This window comes from Pelodiscus sinensis, chromosome 9 (assembly GCF_052426305.1).
Source record: "Pelodiscus sinensis isolate ZL-2025 chromosome 9, ASM5242630v1, whole genome shotgun sequence".
NCBI classification, from domain to species: Eukaryota; Metazoa; Chordata; order Testudines; family Trionychidae; genus Pelodiscus; species Pelodiscus sinensis.
This window is the reverse complement of record NC_143060.1, coordinates 12,843,819-12,862,009: the sequence shown is the minus strand read 5'-3', so window position 1 is coordinate 12,862,009 and position 18,191 is coordinate 12,843,819. Positions and strand designations below refer to the sequence as shown.

The 18,191-nt window shown below is 46.1% G+C and overlaps 1 protein-coding gene across 8 annotated transcripts in view; it reads left to right on the top strand.

The window, feature by feature from the left end:
* Nucleotides 1–4,697, top strand: part of GLIS1 (GLIS family zinc finger 1) — a 287,375-nt gene extending 282,678 nt beyond the window's left edge. For all 8 annotated transcript variants that reach the window (XM_089780431.1, XM_089780429.1, XM_089780428.1 and 5 more), the window contains one exon: nt 4,071–4,697. In XM_089780431.1, coding sequence (XP_089636557.1) covers nt 4,071–4,207 — 137 coding nt within the window. In that variant the 3' untranslated portion in view covers nt 4,208–4,697. The remainder of the gene's footprint in view (nt 1–4,070) is intronic.
* Nucleotides 4,698–18,191: the final 13,494 nt, after the last annotated feature.

Here is an 18,191-nt window from a genome sequence, read left to right as displayed (position 1 = left end):
CACTCAGGAATAAGCCCTTTTGCACAACTGTTCTTGCGCAAGAGGCCAGTGTAGACAGGCAATATGACTTTCTTGCACAAGAAAGCCCTATGGTTAAAATGGCCATCAGAGCTTTCTTGCGCAAGAGAGTGTCTACACTGGCATGGATGCTCTTGTGCAAAAGCACATCTGTTGCGCAAAAGCACATGCCAGTGTAGACGCTCTCTTCTGGAAGAGTTTTTACGCAAGAACGCTTCCGCAAAAGAGTTCTTGCGCAAGAAGCTGCCAGTGTAGACGTAGCCGAAATTCATATTTGAGAGATTTTTTTTCTATTCTAAAAAACCATAATGAAAAATCATGGGAGTAACAAAAAACAACATATTTTAAGCAATGCATAGTAGTAAAAAAGTACCAATTCCTCACTCTTTAGTTAGGCAATGTTCACTGATTCCAAAGATGGTTTTGCTGGATGCTCTGATTCAGGAAAGCATCTCTGCTCAGGACATTATTGAAAATGTGTGTATAAGTGCTTTCATGAATTGGGGGCCAAGCAAGGACTATAAAACAAGAACTGACATGCCAACCCACTGTGCTTTAAAGGAATCTCAGTTCAAACTGTGTTATATTACATACTAAAAAGTATGTGCAGCAATAACTAGCAAAAAGGAAGCATTAATGACGCAGCTTGAACCTTAACTTTCAATTTTTTTGTGTTATTCCTAAGTTTGATGATAATAAAACAGTTTTTAAATGTTAAAATTTAAGAAGTTTAGACTGCAGCCTGCAACATTGAGAGAACAGACCAAATATAATTTCCAAAGCAAATTATCAAAGCAAAAAATAATGATGTGGCAAAACACCAACTACAACAACATTGCTGGTTTTGTCTTGGGCTAACCTATTATGTTTTTGTCTTGGGCTAACCTATTATGGTTTCTACTCAATTTTATTTTTAGAATGATGCTTGAGGATACAAATACTTATACGTCTGAAACAAATAAATATATAGAATGTATAAATCTTATCTCATCTTTCTATGTATAAAATAGAACCATTCAGGTTTCCAAGATTCATCAAAGCTATGCTTTAATTTTTTCAGGGGTTTTATAGCACCATTAATATTAATGGAGATCTCATCTCACAGGAATGCCAAATGTGACTGGCAAACAGCTGTTCCATGAATCACATTAACAGTCAATAAATTTTTTATTTTGTGTTCAGGGCTTTTGGATGGTTTACACTATCTGGAATCTAATAGTAATTTCTGGGGTGTATGTTTATCTTGGTTTTGGTCCATGTGCGGTTGTGTACCCCTTTATACGTGGGCTCTGTCAGATAATTAACATAATATGTACCCTTACATAAATTCATGGAATACCGTTCTTCAGTTAGGCTACATACACAGTGCTGACTAGATAAATAGAATGGGTTATTTTCTGCTCTCATTTACTTTAGATTTACTGTGTGTATCTGACAGCAGAATCTGATCCACAGATGAGTGAACCCTTGGTTAATTAATACAGTAAACTAGAGGCTGCACAAGTATATGAGAGCGCAGAATCTGGCCTCTGTTAAAAACTAATAAACACACACAAGTAACAAATTGACTTGTAAGAACCTGACCCTACTACAGTCCTACTTAAGGAAAATCTCTTTGATATCAATGGGAGACTTGCCTACGTAGGGCTACTGGATCAGAGTACATTACTCATTATTATAATTATGTAGAATTATAGAATTACATAGAATCTCGAGCCTCAGTCAAGACTGGGGTTCCATGGTGCTCGCTCCTGTAAAAATACATAGTAAGAGACAATCACTCCCCCGATGAACATATAATCTAAATAAACAAGGGGGAGATAAGAAGTGTCAGCTTCATTGTATGAATAGGAAACAGAGGCATGGTGAAATATGCCAAAGCTCACATAGGGAGACTGTGATGAAACAGAAAACTGAACCTCAAGTCCCAGTCCAGTGTGTTAATCACCTGAGCATCCTTCCTCATGTAAGTGTGCGGTGGATGGATGTGATTTACTGTACATAGTAACGTGTTTTCCATGTCACTCAATCAGCTGCAAGCGTCTTGACAACTGAAATGCGGCCTTCCTGCATATGCATTATCGTAGGTAACCTGTGCTGCAGAAATACTGATTCGTCATTGTTCTGAAGAACATACAACCCGCTATAACAATATAAGCAAACAGACAATGCTGTCTGAGGTGATACGGCATGTGCAGGGTGGGCTCTGATCATAACAGCATCAGTGCTCCATGCAAATAGGTGGGGCTTTAGAAATATTTGGAGGAGCAAGCTACTCAAGGCCACATAGGCCACACAGAAGAACACTGGGCTTTGGAGTGGATAAAGTAAACCAAGGGATCAGTGAAAAGGGAGGCTTGGGCACAGAGAGAGGAGCAGGTGTGGGAGTAGTGGCAAGATTTGACAAGATCTTCACCAATCACTTGAACTGTTTCTGGCAATGGAATTTAAAGAAAATATTTTACACAAAGGAAACTATTCAGGTATATTGGACTACACTGAAATCCACTAATCTGTGTGTGTTCAGACCTAGTCTTGCTGCAGTCAGCATCAGGCACAAGAAGCACACACTGCGCCTTTTCAAATAAGTGGTATGGCACGAAGCGTATCATGTCAATGAGAATTTGGACAGATTAAGAACTGGGGACAAAACCATGCCTTAACTCAAAGGCATGCTTTGAGTAGGCCAGTCGAAGAGCAGTAACAGCAGAATGGAAGGTCCATTGGAGATGCTTCCGATACAGGTTGTTTTAGGCAGTCTGAGGACACCATGCTTCACAATGCAAAGGAACACCCTGTGCCCCCAATGCAGACCCCAGGGTGCATGCAGAGCACCAGGAATCTGACAGAACCCCAAATTGTATAACAGGCCACTCTGGAGCTCAGGGGGAACCAGCTGGTGCATTAGCCAGATTCCTCCAGGATCTCAAGAATGTACAGGTAGGGCCCTACCAAATTTACGGCCATGAAAAGCACATCATAGATCATGAAATCTGGTCTTGTGTGTGCTTTCCCCCTATACTATACAGATTTCACAGGGGAGACCAGCATTTCTCAATGAGTGCCCTGATCCAAAAGGGAGTTGCAGAGAGGTTGCAAGGTTATTTTAGGCAGTCACAGTATTGCTATCCCTTACTTCTGTGCTGTCTTTAGAGCCAGGTGGCTGGAGAGCAGCAGCTGTTGGCCTGGCGCTTAGGTCTGAGGGCAGTGCCATACCATTCTATCCTTTCTTCTGTGCTGTTACCTTCAGAGCTGGCTGGCCGGCAGCGACTGTTAGCCAGGCACCCAGCCCTGAAGGCAGGGCTCCAACAGCAGCAGTGTAGAAGTAAGGGTGGCAATACCATAGGAACCTTTTGTGCTGTTGCTAGTGGCAACTTCCTTCAGAGCTGGCTTCCCAGCCAGCAGCTGCTGCTCTCCAGCACCGCTTCCACCAGCAGCAGCACCGAGGAGTCGCAGTACTGCAAACCTCCCTACAATAACTTTGCAACCTCCCCTACACATCTCCTTTTTGGGTCAGGACTCCTATAATTACAACATTGTGAATTTCAGATTTAAATAGCTGAAAGCATGACATTTATGATTTTTAAAATCCATGACATTGACAAAAAATGGACCATGAGTTTGATATATGGGCCCTGTATGTGGAGCACATGTGAAGCATTTCCATATCCTCAAGGTATCTTTAAAAGGGAAAAATATACAACACAATTGGACTGCAGCATTTTCAGAACACTGCCTAAGATCCATCATGACCTAATAATAGTAATTCTGCCAGAGACGCAAACCCTGACACCCACACAATGGTAGCCAGATTATAAAGAATAAACTTCACTCTCAGAGAGGTTTCCGTACAAAGTAGTGAATGGAAATCCATGCACATTGACACAAATTATGAGGTTAATTTTCATATTGCCAAGGTGAAGCTTTGATGGTGAATTCTCTTGTCTGATTAATGCGAGGCCTATCTCTAGGACTCAGACTTATGCTTCCTGCCTCAGCTCTCATATGTCCTATGGTGCTAAATCATGCTTTCATGCTTTTCCTGCTTTCAGGCTATGATGTAATTTCTGAAGCACAGTGTGGGTCTGAAGAAGCAGTCACCAATGGAACCGAAGAAAATGGATTTTTCCAAAATGGTGCTTTTGACCATTGTTTGAATCACATTCCCTCCATCTATACAGATACCTAAGAACAGCCTTATCCTTTCTTTCCTTTATTATTACTATAAGTGTATACGTATTAACAGAAATGTTGTTTCAGTACTTTTATTTAGTCTGTATCCCTATGTGCTCATTTAAATAAACACCTCACATTTACCAACCCACTTTATAAATGAATATACTGTATCAGAAAATTATTGGAACCTGTTCCTTTGCTGTGGCACTTTGAATTTCATGCTTTAAGGGAATGAGGAGCATTTGAAACAGCTTGTTTTATAATTTCTCAGTAAGAATGTAAATGTAAGTTATATAACTTGTAAAGATTTTTTTTCTGAAATGTATGTTTTCCATTTGAGACTGTTGCTCCCTTTAATCGGTTTTAGTTTCATTCATTGGACATTTTCTTAACTAAAAGGACTTTTTAAAATCACAGACCTCATGTATATAAAGCTTTCATTTGCTCAGCTGGTTTTATATTTTCAGTTTTACAAGAAAGCATTAAAACTGGATACAAGTGTACTGTTGTTTCTTACCTTCAGTCTGATAAACCCTGATCTATTACAGAAGTTGGTAAATTTGTTAACCTAATAGAGATATTTACCTTTAAATAGCTTTATAGTCTAGGCAGCTAAGGCCCATTGCAAATTGTGGAACTAGCCATAGGAAGAGGTGGGCCATAGACAGATGGTGGGCAACCTGTGGCCCATGAGGTTCTGTGTGTGGCCCATGAGATATTTTGTTTACTGTTGCCAATGTTCAGGGTTGCCTGATTTCGCTAGTTTTTCTTTGTCATTCTCTCCCCCCGCTCCCTTAAGGTATTACTAAAGTGACACACATGTAAAGCCAAGGCACATGAAGTGTGGTGAGTGCTGATTGCACACAACATTGCCTGTGAGAGCCGTGCACTCCCTCTGCATCCAGTCAAAGCGCTGCTACGATTCAGTCCGCGCAGTGCAGTTAGCAATACCACCCTATCCCGGGAGACCATCTTGGTTCCAATCTTGCAGCCCACTGGAACGGAGGGCTACTCAGGCAGGCCACTCACTAGCACAGATGGCCCATTGCTGTCATAGACAGATAAAATCCTGCTCTTTTTACAGTGGTGGGGGTACTCCAGATTTACACTGGTAAGAATGAAAGCAGAAGTTGGCCTTAGTGGGAAATGTTGAAGGAAGGCAAGAAGTAAGAGTACAATCCAATTAAGTGCATTTGAAGACTTTTGCCTTCTCAAATATGCAGATTCCGGCAGAATATAAATTAGGGGTGGAAAATAATTTTCATGGGTGTGGTGGGGGCCCTTAATGAATTTTGGTACATGGTAACAGGCTGGCTCTAGGTGGCCTCAGGCGAATTGATGGGGCTGGAGGCTATAGTGTGTGTGTGTGTGTGTGTGTGTGTGTGTGTGTGTGTGTGTGTGTGTGTGTGTGTGTGTGTGTGTGAAAGAAACTGTGAGAGACACTTTGTGATACAGATTAAGTGTGTGTGGCACAGACTGGGAGAGTGTGTGTACTGGCTGCTGCTGGGTAAGTTTCTGAAAGAAGCCACGCTCTGTCTCTTTAAGACAGGGAAAGCTGTCCTGCTCCGTGTTCTCCAACTTCACCTGCTATGCAGAGATATGGGGGAGAAGTGAGTGTGTGAGAGAGCAAGCACGAGCATTGAAATTTTAAACAGCCTCTTTAAACAGCCTCTTTAAACAGGCTCTCTTCAAAGTCACTTGCCAGCCAGGCTTCAGAGTGAAGCAGTTCCACCATGTCTCTCCCTCTCCCCAATCCCTGCTCAGTAGACATGGGTACAGAGGCAGGGGAAACCCTGATTTCAGCTCTCTCCTCTCCCCTCCCCGCTGCAAGAGAATCCTGTGAGCAGCTCTGCTGCAGGATGGAGCAAGGTGGGGAAAGGGGCAGCTGAACACACTGCCGCTGCCGCCTGTAAGTATGCACCTCTGCCCATCAGCTGAGTGGGCTGGAGAGAAATGCTTGGCAGGCTGGATCTGCCTACCCCGGTATAAATATTAGGATTCTAGAATGGGTGTAGGCAAGGATAATATGGGACCAAGGTCAGAGGCAGCGAAGATGCAACAGTGGCCGTGAACCTTCAAGATGTTTCGTCCACAGGGATCCTACTTGTGGTGCACAAATGCTCCATGTTTGCCAGATCAGAATGTTTGACCAGCAGTATCAAACACTTGGACCTGTACCTTACATGCCACCTCCCCTCCCCATTTCATCCACAGGCATTTCAGGCACACCATCTCCAGCCACCTCTCAGTTCCCTGGTTAATTCAGATCCCATCAGAACTGGATTCTGCTAGAGTGAGTATGAAGGGCGCATCATGGGATTCACATGGACAAAACATCTTGAAGAACCACAGTTTATCTAAGGTAACTATTCTTTCATCTTCAAGTCTTCATCCATGGGCTTCCCACTTAGGGTGACTAGCTAGCAGCTTCCAGATTATTCGGGTGAAGCTCTGAGAAGTCCTCCAGCTAGATAAATGAAGTTGCAGAACTGCTTTGCCAAATCCAGCATCTCACCTAGTTGCCACATCCAGGGCCTAGTGATTGGTAACGTGCACCACAGATAAGGGGGTTGAATGCCTGAATGTCTCTGTCCTGTCTAAATGATGAAGGTCTCTGAGGAATTAAAGACAAGGTTGATGATCTGGGCTAAATTAAAGTCAGACGCCACCTTAAGAAAGTTAAGATGGCTTCTTGGCAGCATCTTATTTCTGTGGAGGACGAAAAGAGAGCGTGTGCTTCAGGCCTCGTCCTCACTAGAAGCACTTCATCGGTATGGCTGCACCACTGCAGTCACACTGCTAGAGTGCATCTGGTGAAGACACACTGTGCCCACAGGGGAGAGCACCCCCATTAGCATAAATCCACTTCTGCAAGAGGTGGTAGCTACCACTGGTGGTAACTATTGGAGGGTGGCTTATTCACACCAGGGAGTGACACAAGTCATATCAAAATATGTGAAGTGTAAACCTGGCCACAGTTAATGAAGAAGTCTGTCACTTGATGGGTTGGGTTTGAATATGGAGGAGAAATAGCCATTAGGGGAGTGGTACTCAGACCTCAATGATTCAGGAGACATCAACATTTGCCGAAAGAGCCACAGCAGAGTGAATCGTGATTTCATTTATCAGAGGGGTAGCCGTGTTAGTCTGAATCTGCAAAAGCGGCGAGGAGTCCTGTGGCACCTTATAGACTAACTGAAGTGTAGGAGCATGCTGAGCTACAGTTCATCTTCAAGTTTGACACAATCAACTCTGGATTAAACAAAGACTGTGAATGGCTCGCTAACTACAAAAGCATCTTCTCCTCTCTTGGAATTCACACCTCCAGATCAGCTACTAGAAGTGGGCCTCATCCTCCTTGATTGGATCCACCTTGTCATCTCCAGCCTGATTCTGGCCTGCATATTTATACCTGCCTCTGGAAATTTCCACTACATGCATCTGACGAAGTGGGTCTTTGCCCACGAAAGCTTATGCTCCAACACTTCAGTTAGTCTATAACAGGGGTCTCCAAACTACGGCCCGCGGGCCAGATGCGGCCCGCGAGGCCCTCTCATCCGGCCCGTGGAGACCTTTTTGTCTGGCCCCGCCTTCCGCATGCCGGTGTGACGAGGCGACCCCCGCCCGTCCCTGGGGCGCCGCCGAACGGGCCCTTCTTGCCGCGGGGGGGCCCTGTCAGGGGTGTGCGGCGTGTACTCACGCCGCGCCGGGGCAGGAGAAGCGGGCCGCTCCGCTGACAAGCGGCCGCGCGGCGGCAAACGGCGCAGGGGGCGGGGGTTAGCACGGGCGGCGTTCCCCCGCCCAGACTGACAGGGCAGCCGGCCAATCAGGGGGCAGGATGGGCGGTGGTGGTAACGCCCGCCCGGCGACGTGCGGGGGAATGTGAACCCCGGCGGGAACTTTAAAAAGGTGACCCCTTCCGCCCGGGGGGGGGGAAGGAGTGAGCGGTGGCAAGCAGGAGGGGAGGACAGCATGCAGAGGAAGGGGAGAGCAGGGGGAAAAGCCCCCCCCCCCCCCCTTCTCAGGAGTCCAGACCCGACGGCCACCCAGACGGCAGGACCAGCCCCGGCGGGAGGGGTGGGCGTCTGGATATACGACCGTCAGCCTGACGGACGAATCAAAGGTGACTGCCCCACGGTGGGGGGAGGTAGCGGGTCACACGAGGAGGGAAAGGAAGCAGCCCAGGGCAGAACTCGTTAGAGTTGGCGGGCTGACGAGTTACGGCAGGAGCCCCGTCAGCCGGACCGGAGCCAGCTGGTTCCGTGTCCTTAGGGCCCTGGGCTGGGGCCCGTGAGTGAGGGTGGGCCCGGGCCCCCCTTTCCCTCCCCTTCAGCACTGGAGGGAGTGCATGGTCAGAGTACCGGCCGCGCTGCGACAGAGGGCGCAATAGGCAACTGAAATTCCCCGTCGTGAAAGCGGCCCCTGAACTGCTGTTTGATAGTTAATGCGGCCCTCGGGCTGAAAAGTTTGGAGACCCCTGGTCTATAAGGTGCCACAGGACTCCTCGCCGTGATTTCATTTGTTATATATTGTATTCTCAAATGTGAACAGTATGATCGAGAAATTACTCAGCTTCTATATGTAATTTTCACAGCAAAATGATCAAACATTTTATCAGCTCCAATTGATTAATAATATAATACAAACATCTTGATTGGTTAATAACTGGTTAATAATTAAATCGCACAGTGATTTAATACCGTGTACTGCAAAGAGCAGCCAGAGACATTAAGGAGCCCCTTGCAGCTCATGAGCCAGAGTCTGAGTATCAATGTGGAGCCAACAAATAATTAGAGGGAAAGAATTTAAAGAAACAAAGCCAAGAGGGTAGAAAATGTCCCTTTGTTAATTTTACAACATTCACTCAATCCATAATTCTAACACACACGTGATAAAAGGGCACTGGTGGGATAGTGGGTGGACACTGCTGTGCGCCACTGTGTTCCTGCAGGCAGTATGAGGGAACGGAGAGGTGGTCAGGGGCACCATGACCTTGAGTGGAGAAGACACGTGGGCATACAAGGCTCAGGCTTGGCCCCTGTACGTGCTGACGCTGAGCTCAAGCCTATGATGAGCCATCACAAGTGGGATCCACACAGCCAGTGAGCCACTAAGAGCTGCTCATGTCCAGCCCATCTCCCCCACACAACCGTGGCACATAGTTGAAAATAGTCACTCAATGTAAAACAGGCCGATGACTAGTTCTGAGGCTGGGTTCCCCGCTCTCCCCCAGGATTCTTCAAGAGGGCTGGCTCCGCTCCACTGGCTCCTGCAGCATGGTCAGGGTGGTCTGGCTTGGAACCGCCTTCCTCACATATGTACCAGCAGAGATCTTGCAGAGCTGGGCTGCCAGCACGGACATCAGCCAGCATGTCTGGCTTCCCTGGCTGTTTATTAGGCCGCAGGGCCCCAACTGCCTGGAACAATGGAGGGAGGGAGCATGCACCATAAACTAATTAAGCCCCAGCTGTGGAGAAAGCTGGAGAAGAAAAGGAATCTGATGGTTGGTTCCCACGGAAGTGGGCACATTCTAGGCAAAATATCAGGCACCTGACTGCAGCAAATCAAAGTGACAGTAAAAAAAAATGCTGAATTTGGTGGCATTTTGGAAAAGTAGCATATTTTGGAGCTGCATAATCAGCACCCACAAGGCACTCATTTAGATGAATGGAGCAATTCATAGGCATGCATCCCTATACAGGTTTATATTCCCTTCATATTGCTGAGGTTTCCACTGCAGTCAGAAGGTTAAATAACCATCAGGCACATTTAAAAGAAAAAAAAAAAAAAAGCAGCACAGGGCCAGGGCCAGGAATGAATTCTGCAGCCACATTACTTTGGAATATACATGAGCAACCTAGTCCCCAAGGAAGTAGATGGGTACAATGAAACCAAGAGGTTTCAGTCACCGTGGCCACTTGATGTATGGCATGTTCAGTGGCTCCAGAATACAAGCATGGTGCAAAAAAAAAAAAAGTTTCTGGCCTTCCTGGTGGTGAAGACAGTGTTCCCAGTGTGTTCTGCATGTAAAGAAATGGCATCCCACATCTGCAATCAGCCTAACAATAGCTCTGAGGAGCATATATGCCACCCTATTGAGCTCAGTGTAACATTGCAATGGCCCATTGCTGAGACTTTCAGAAAATCCGCATTAACTATGTCATTGCTGAGCAGTTGAACAGCCGGAGCAACAAGGAGGGAGGGGCGCATACTTCAGGGAGGACAGAATTGGAAGGCACTGCAGGGAAAGAGCTACAAAGTAAGGAAACAGCCGTGAGGAAGGAACAGGGAAAGGTGACAGGTGAATGAAGTGCAGCAAAGGCCAACAATAACTGTGCTCCTAAAGGGGCGCAAAGTGGCTTTCCAAGAGCTGCTAAACGGGACGTCTTACGGGTGTAAAAGAGAACAGGCAACCTGGTGCAAAATGCTGTAGGAGCTGCCCTCCTATCTTGTGTACCAGCCCCGACCAGCAACACTGCCTGGTACAGCAGGCCTTGGGGACGAGCCGCAGCCACCAAGTATTCAACACGTGCTAGCAGCTGCCTCGCATTGTGCCATACGCCAGTTCTCGAAGCTCTATAGTTTCACATCTTTGTACAGTTGGGGAAACTGAATCCGCTTTGTGAGCCCATTCACAGTGTAGTGGTGTACACATCACATTAGTTATCTGTTCCGTAGTATTAGGCTATCCGTTCCACCCTTTTGTAAACTGACAGACAGCTAAGCACATCTGTACTTTATCATAAAGGCCATTAAGTAGTGCATTGACAATTTCCTTGATTATCTGACAATCACTGGAGAACATGACACTGGTTTGGCTAAGAGGACGGGCCTCATAATTGAGGCTGGACCACATTCCTGTGAAATAAAACCTACCCAACACCATGTCCCAAGATTTGTCTGCACTGTATTATTTTTAAAAGCTAAGAGCGCCTCATTCTAGGCAGGTGCTGCCACCGTTGTGAGCACCGCTAGACTATTGAGAGGCAGGGCTAAGGATTATACAGACAGTTGCTATTCCTACAGGCCCAGTTGGTTTGTATCGCATGCATTGTGGGCTGCAAAGTGCACTGTAAACATCCACCATGCCACTTTGCAGGCCTTGCCACTTACAGATCACTATGCAGTGGTTCACACCGCGAGAATTGACGGGCTCAGATGCCTGCCATTAATGTAAATGCAATTGTGATCCCTCTGATGCCCTTTAGAAGCCTGTTTCTGTACTACAGTGCATACAGAGTCATTGCTTGCATCACAGTGGCCATTCACTCAAGGAGACAGTAATATTTAATAAGTAGTTAAATAATAGCAGTGGTAGATAATAAATAGTTACATTATGTATATGCACAAAGGAAAGGATTCAAATAGTACTATGGTGAATGCAAGCTCTCAGCCTGGTGTGTGCTAAAAGAAATGCTCAATCTGCACCTCACTGCATAGACCCACATTAAAACCCTACCTCCTATGTACACCAGGCTCCATACATGGCATAGTATTTGATCAGGCTTTCTGAGCCATGCCCATCCAGGATAACACCAGTGCACAAAAGGCTTCTCCTACAGCATGGAATTCTTGGAGGTAGCTCCAAAAGCAGAGCTCTCACTAAGCTGCTGTCCAATCTTCCCAATTACATTTCTTATGGGTGTATTTCCCTGCATCCGTCTAGTGAATCTCAGGGCAGAAATAGCTAGGTATGATGGCAGAATACGTTTTTCAGCCAGGACACGGACGTTCACTGCACTTCCTCAAGCTATGAATGGTCTAAGATGATCTGGCACATACCATGGGGAAACATAATGAGTTTAAAAACTCTAAATATGCAGACGATCTAACAGTCTAACCTCTGTCCCACTATTTCAGATCTAATAACTTCTCTATGGCCAAACCACACAGTTTGCAGAACTTTTTGTATGTTTATAATCTTTACTGGCCTGGTGCCTGTAACTAAGTTCCCCCCTCTGCCTTCCAGGCCACAATCATGAACACAGCTGGCTTACATCCCATGCTACATATGCCAACATAAAAGCAACGTCCAAGAGATGGAGCTCATAGCAGGAGGTGCTAGATTTTTAAAGACGGCAGTGATATTCTCAGTCTACTGTTCTTGTCCGCAAACAATAGCCTCCTGGTTTAGCCCAATGAGAATAATGGTATTTTATATGCCATACTGAGCACTTTACCCAGTACTAGTGTACCCCAAACTTCCTGGGTGTGGTGCTCTGGCCTATATCATGGCACCCAGACCACTTACAGACTCATGAGTGTGCTACGGCCTTAAGTAATTGACTTGTAACTCATGCAACCATGCTTAAGCATTTAGCTCAAAAGCCCCAGGTTCAATCATTCCTACCAACAATTGGGTCAATTTTACAAGTGGGTACCTATCTGGTATATCATCTCTGCTACAGTCAATATGTCACCCACACACCTCTTGGGTGTGATGGTCTGGCCTCTCTAGTGGCACTGGGACCACTTATAGAGTAATGAGTCTTCTATTATCTTAGCTAATACTCACATGGATTTTTAGTTCATGCAACAGAGCAGGGGTGGGGAAGCTTTTTTGCATTAGGAGTCATAGACCCACACACAAATGAGAAGAAAAAAAAACCCTCACAGATGTGGCCTCCAACTGAAAAGCAGGCGGGGGGAAAGAAACCCTCACCTCACTTGTGCTCCAGCTCCATAGGTGAGAGGGAGCACCAAGGTTCGGGGCTGGATTAAGACTTCAGGGGCCCGGAACTAGTAAATTTTTGTGAGCACCTATAGGCTCTGGGGTGGGACCAAAGTGAGGAGTTCAGAGTGTGGGAGAGGGCTGCGGGGGAGTGGGCTGGCAGTGAGGGTGTAGGGGCTGGGCAGGAAATAGGGTGTAGGAGCAGGCTGGGGTGCAGCATCTGGGTAGGAGGTAGGGTGCAAGAGCAAGGTGCGTGTGGGGATGTGGGGGTCTGTACAAAAGGTAAGTGACAGGAGTGGTCTGAGAGTGGGGGTGCTGGGGCTGATAGCACGGGGGCAATAGGTGTGGGGTCTGGGTGGGCGGGTGCAGGAAGAAGCAGGGGTTGGGGGAATGGAGGCTGGGCAGGAGGTAGGATGCAGGAGCAGGCTGTAAGGTCTGTGTGGGAAGTAGAGTGCAAGGACAGGCTGAGGGTGGAGGTACAGAGTCGGATAGAGGGAGTGGGAGAGGATGGGGTGTAGGTGCATAGTCTTTGAGGGAAGTAAGGTGCAGGAGCTGTGTAGGGTCTGAGCAGGAGGGATGGTGCAGAAGGGAGCAGAGGATTGGGGTGCCCACCTGGCATAGCTCCCAGGGAGCATAGATGGCTCTGCACTGGCAGGCACCACCCCCTCCTGCTCCTATTGGCCTCAATTCCTGGGGCCTGCAAGTGAGTGCAGCAATAGAACTTCCCTGCAAATAGCTCCAGCCAGGGAGAAGGGGGAACAGCGACACAGGAGGGTGCACTGCTGCAGCAGGGGAGCCACAGGCAGGATCAAGGCAAACAGTGGGGCTCATACTGCCACTGGGCTGTAGCTGAAGCTCTTTTCTCAATGTCACTGTTCAGATGTAGGCCATCCCTGCCGTAGAGGCTCATGCACTCAACTGCAGCAGCCCCAGCTTCAATCCTGCCCACCAATGACGATGGGCTGTTGATGTTACACTAACACAAATAAAGATCCCGTTCCAGTCAGTGAGACTTGTTTCTGCAGGGGAATGTCCACCACACAGAAGACCTAAAGTGGCTGAGTTGGCCAATTAGCTACATGGGCTGCACCTGGAAGAGCAGCCAGGGAGCAAAGACCAATTAGGGATGAAGTTCAGCTGTCCAGGAACAGGAGGGGGCCCGTGTAAACCCCAGTAGCTGAGAATACAAGTGGGCTATAGACAGGCAAGAGTAAGACTGTGTAGCCTTTGACTGCTAGGCTAGTCTCCAATGTGGAGGGCAGGCCTGGCTTTCCCTAACAGGCACTAGAGAAGAGGCCCTGTTAAGGGGAAGTGGGTCCTGAGAAACTGATGTGTGTTATTTTCCTGGACAGGGAAAACCTCTGTGAGTGGGCCAGAGTTCCAACCCACAAAATGAGAGCGTGAGACATCGTGTATTTGCAGGACGGGCCATCAGCTTGGCAGAGCTAATCCCCAGACGCAGCTAGAAGAAGGTGCACCAATGGTGAGTAGAGTGTCCAGAGACAGGACCATAGATTCAATTAATAGCCAAGTGACCAGTCCCTACATCTTTAGTCCTATCTGTGAACAAGACCAGCAGTGGCTGCTTGCATGCTATCTCCAGAGTTCATCCTCTGAAAAACATAATTGCACTGTAACCAAATGCTATATAATCTCTGAACCAGCACCAAACTAGGATTAAGAAGTGATGAGACCAGCTAGCTGTTGTCTGGTCATCTTGGGTATGATCCTTGAAACCGTATGCCTGGATATCATTGTGTTAAATTATTTTCATGCCTAGATAACTATTAGGAATAAGGTCAAGGAATAGATTCTGTTGTCTCAGAGAGGTAGGTAGCTGTGTTCCAAAATATATATTATCCTGCGCGTTTATGGGCACAATCCACTTCTCATCTCTGAAAGCTCATGATCTCACTCTCCACACACACACACACACACACACACTCTCTCTCTCTCTTTGTTAATCTCTAAAGTGTCACAGGATCACTTGTTTTTTAAGAACTAGTCTGTTTGCCCGAACATAAAACAAACTAACTAACATGATTATCTGTCAATAAACATAGCAATTCAAGTTAAGTCAGCCAGGCTCTTTCTTATGCCCCTCATGTCATGGGGGTCTAGACCCAGATCCATGAAAATATTTAAGCACCTAATTCCCATTTATTCCAATGGGATTTAGGCACATAAATACATCTGAGGCACCAGGCCTTGGCATCACCCTAGAACACTGTGAACATACATACAGTGAAGCTCTGTTCTCAGTTTCACTCTTCAAATGTAGGCCATGCAGTACAAAACCGTACCCATTGGCTATCTAGTACACATCGTGTGCAGTAACACTTTAGGGCCAACATTTTGGAAAATGCTTAGGGGCAGATTTTTCAAACATAGGTAGGCCCTCATGAAAGTCCCTTTTGGGCACATGAGCAAATGAATCATCTTTCATTGGAATCAGTGCATCTCTCTCCATCTTTAGGCCGCTAAGTACCTTTGCAAGTATAGCCGTAGGTGATTTTGAGTCTCCAAATTCAGATCCCTCAAAGGGACCTGATCTTCCCATGCTAGGAAGCTGGTGCTTCATTAAAATCAGATCTCTTTAAGGTGATCTGTTGGCACCCATATTGAGGAACCCACAATCAATAGTCGCTTTTTAGGATCCTGACCTTAATGTATAAAGGAGTTGAGTCAGGCCCCACATGCACAGGGATTCTGTCATTCACCCCCAAAACATGAACAAGCAGGGGACCATATGCAATGTCTTTACCCACCACCCTCTTTCCCCAGAGCTCCTATAAAAGAAGCTTTAATGAGCAGCCAAGGCTGCTGGTGAGGCACCATAGGGCTCCCATATCAAGAAAAAAGTTTGTGGGTTTGGTTAAGGCTCATCATTTCTCAAGAACTGTATCCCAGGACAATGGCCATCCTAGGGCAGAAAAGCACAAGAATAGTGCTGATACAGGGCTAAGAACCAGTGTCATCACCCCATTCCTAATGTTGACTATCAATTGAACTGTCAAGCCATATCAGATCACCTCCCTCCCCCACCTCTCATTAATGTAGATTTATTGATTTCAAGGCCAGAATGGATCATTGTGATCACCTAGTCTGATCTCCTGTGTGATACGTGACATAGACCTTCCCCCAAATAATTCCTACTGCAGATCCAACCTTGATTTACACATGGTCAGTGGTGGAGAATCCATCCTCATGACCCTTGGTGAATAAGTCCAAGGGTTAATTACATTAAAAATGTACACCCGATCTCCATTCTGAATTTGTTTAGCTTCAACTTCAAGCCATTGGATCATATTTTACTTTTCTCTGCTAGATGGAAGAGCCGGTTTGTTGTTCAATGCAAAACGTGCATACCCAACACACACAATCTCACAGCAACTAGTTAGCCAATGAGGGGGACCCTACTAGTGACTATTGATTGGTGGTGCCTCAATATGGGTGCCAACTGATCATCTTAAAGAGCTGTGATTTTAATGAAGCTGCAGGAAGTGGAACAACCTGCTGGTGGGCCTGACCCTTGCTGCCAGCACCAGGTCCTCCAATAATCCTGTAGGATCCCCCAAAGCATTGGGCCCAAGGTGGCTGCCCCAAACCATCCTACAGACAGAACAGCTCTGGTGGAATACATCTGACTAGTGAAACTGCGACTTGAGCTTGACCTGTTGAGGGACGAAAGCCACTGGGATTGCCTCTTTGCTTTAGAAGAAGAAGCTTCCCATTTGCAAATTAACTGTTTGGGTAAGACGCTCAGACCTGTCTGCAGCACATGGTAACTATGGGTCACTGTGTCTCCTCACCATTCTCCATTAGCTATTCATCAAATCACTTCTTTTAAATGACCTATGAACCCTCCAAACTGTACACTGAGCTAATACATGCACCCTTGTTCGGTGTCACTGTCAACATTTTCTTCCCCTCCACCCCACTGCTCTACACTTGCATGTCGTATCTGATCATTGTTGAAATTGTAAGCTGTTCGGAATAGGAACTGCCTTAGGCTAGGTTTGTACAGAACAATGGCACCCCTGCGTTCTATAAATGTCAAACGTCGTATTACGTAGATGTTTACCAAGCGAACCAGAGCTAAATCTTAGATGAGAAATTGGTGAGACAAAATGCAAGGGATGAATGGATGGTTGTCTGTCTTTGCCAGTGTTTTGACATCTGCTTCAAAGCAGCAGGAACCTGCTTTATTGCTGGACTATTACTGACGAGAGACATAACTGAGAGGTGCTCTGGAGCATTCAGTCCAGAATGATGAATACAGGTAGATCTGGCACTGTTATTAATGCCTACCTGCTGGCATAATGGAAGAAAGAGGAAGCAAAGCAACCAATAGTTTAAATACAAGCAGTCACCTAAATGGCAAGAGACGTGGAGTCAACAGCCACATAGAACGATGTACTCATACGGAAACCAGGATAAAAACTTGAAGTCAAAATCAATAGAGACAAACCAGATCGAATTGATGGCAAGAGAGTAGTCAATGTCTCGGGCTACGTCTACACTGGCACTCTTTTCTGGAAATGCTTAAAACGGAACAGTTTTCCGTTATAAGTATTTCCGGAAAAAGCGCGTCTACATTGGCAGGATGCTTTTCCGGAATAGCACTTTTTCCGGAAAAGCGTCCGTGCCAATGTAGACACGCTTTTCCACAAAAAAGCCCCGATCGTCATTTTTGTGATCAGGGCTTTTTTGCGGAAAACTCTACTGTGCTGTCTACACTGGCCCCTTTCCAGAATACTTTTCCAGAAAAAGGACTTTTGCCCGAACGGGAGCAGCATAGTATTTCCGGAAAAGCGGCTGATTTCTTACAGTAGATCGTCAGTGCTTTTCCGGAAATTCAAGGGGCCAGTGTAGGCAGCTGGCAAGTTATTCCGGAAAAGCGGCTGATTTTCCGGAATAAGTGGCCATTGTAGACACAGCCTCAGTGTGCTGAAATATCTGGGTTTTCTTTTGCTATATTATTACATCACAATGAAGCAAGTGTGTAAACTCAACCCCCTGTTTGAGGTAAAATGCTCACAAGTTCTACAGCTTTCGAAATAAGAGCACAAGAGGATCTAAGAGTACTATATACAAAGTCTAACAAAGCTTTATTACTGGCAGAGACAAAGAACAAGGCAATTGGTATTACCTAATGACAGAGAGATTGAAGAGGGAAAACACTGCCAATTTTGGAATGATGGCTTATAAAAGCAGCTTGTTCTAATTTTTTGGGAGGGGGGGGGGAAGATTCCTTTTTAAAAGGATAGCTCTGTCAAAAATACAACTTGAGTGTAGCTAAACATATTTTAACAATTATTCAAGA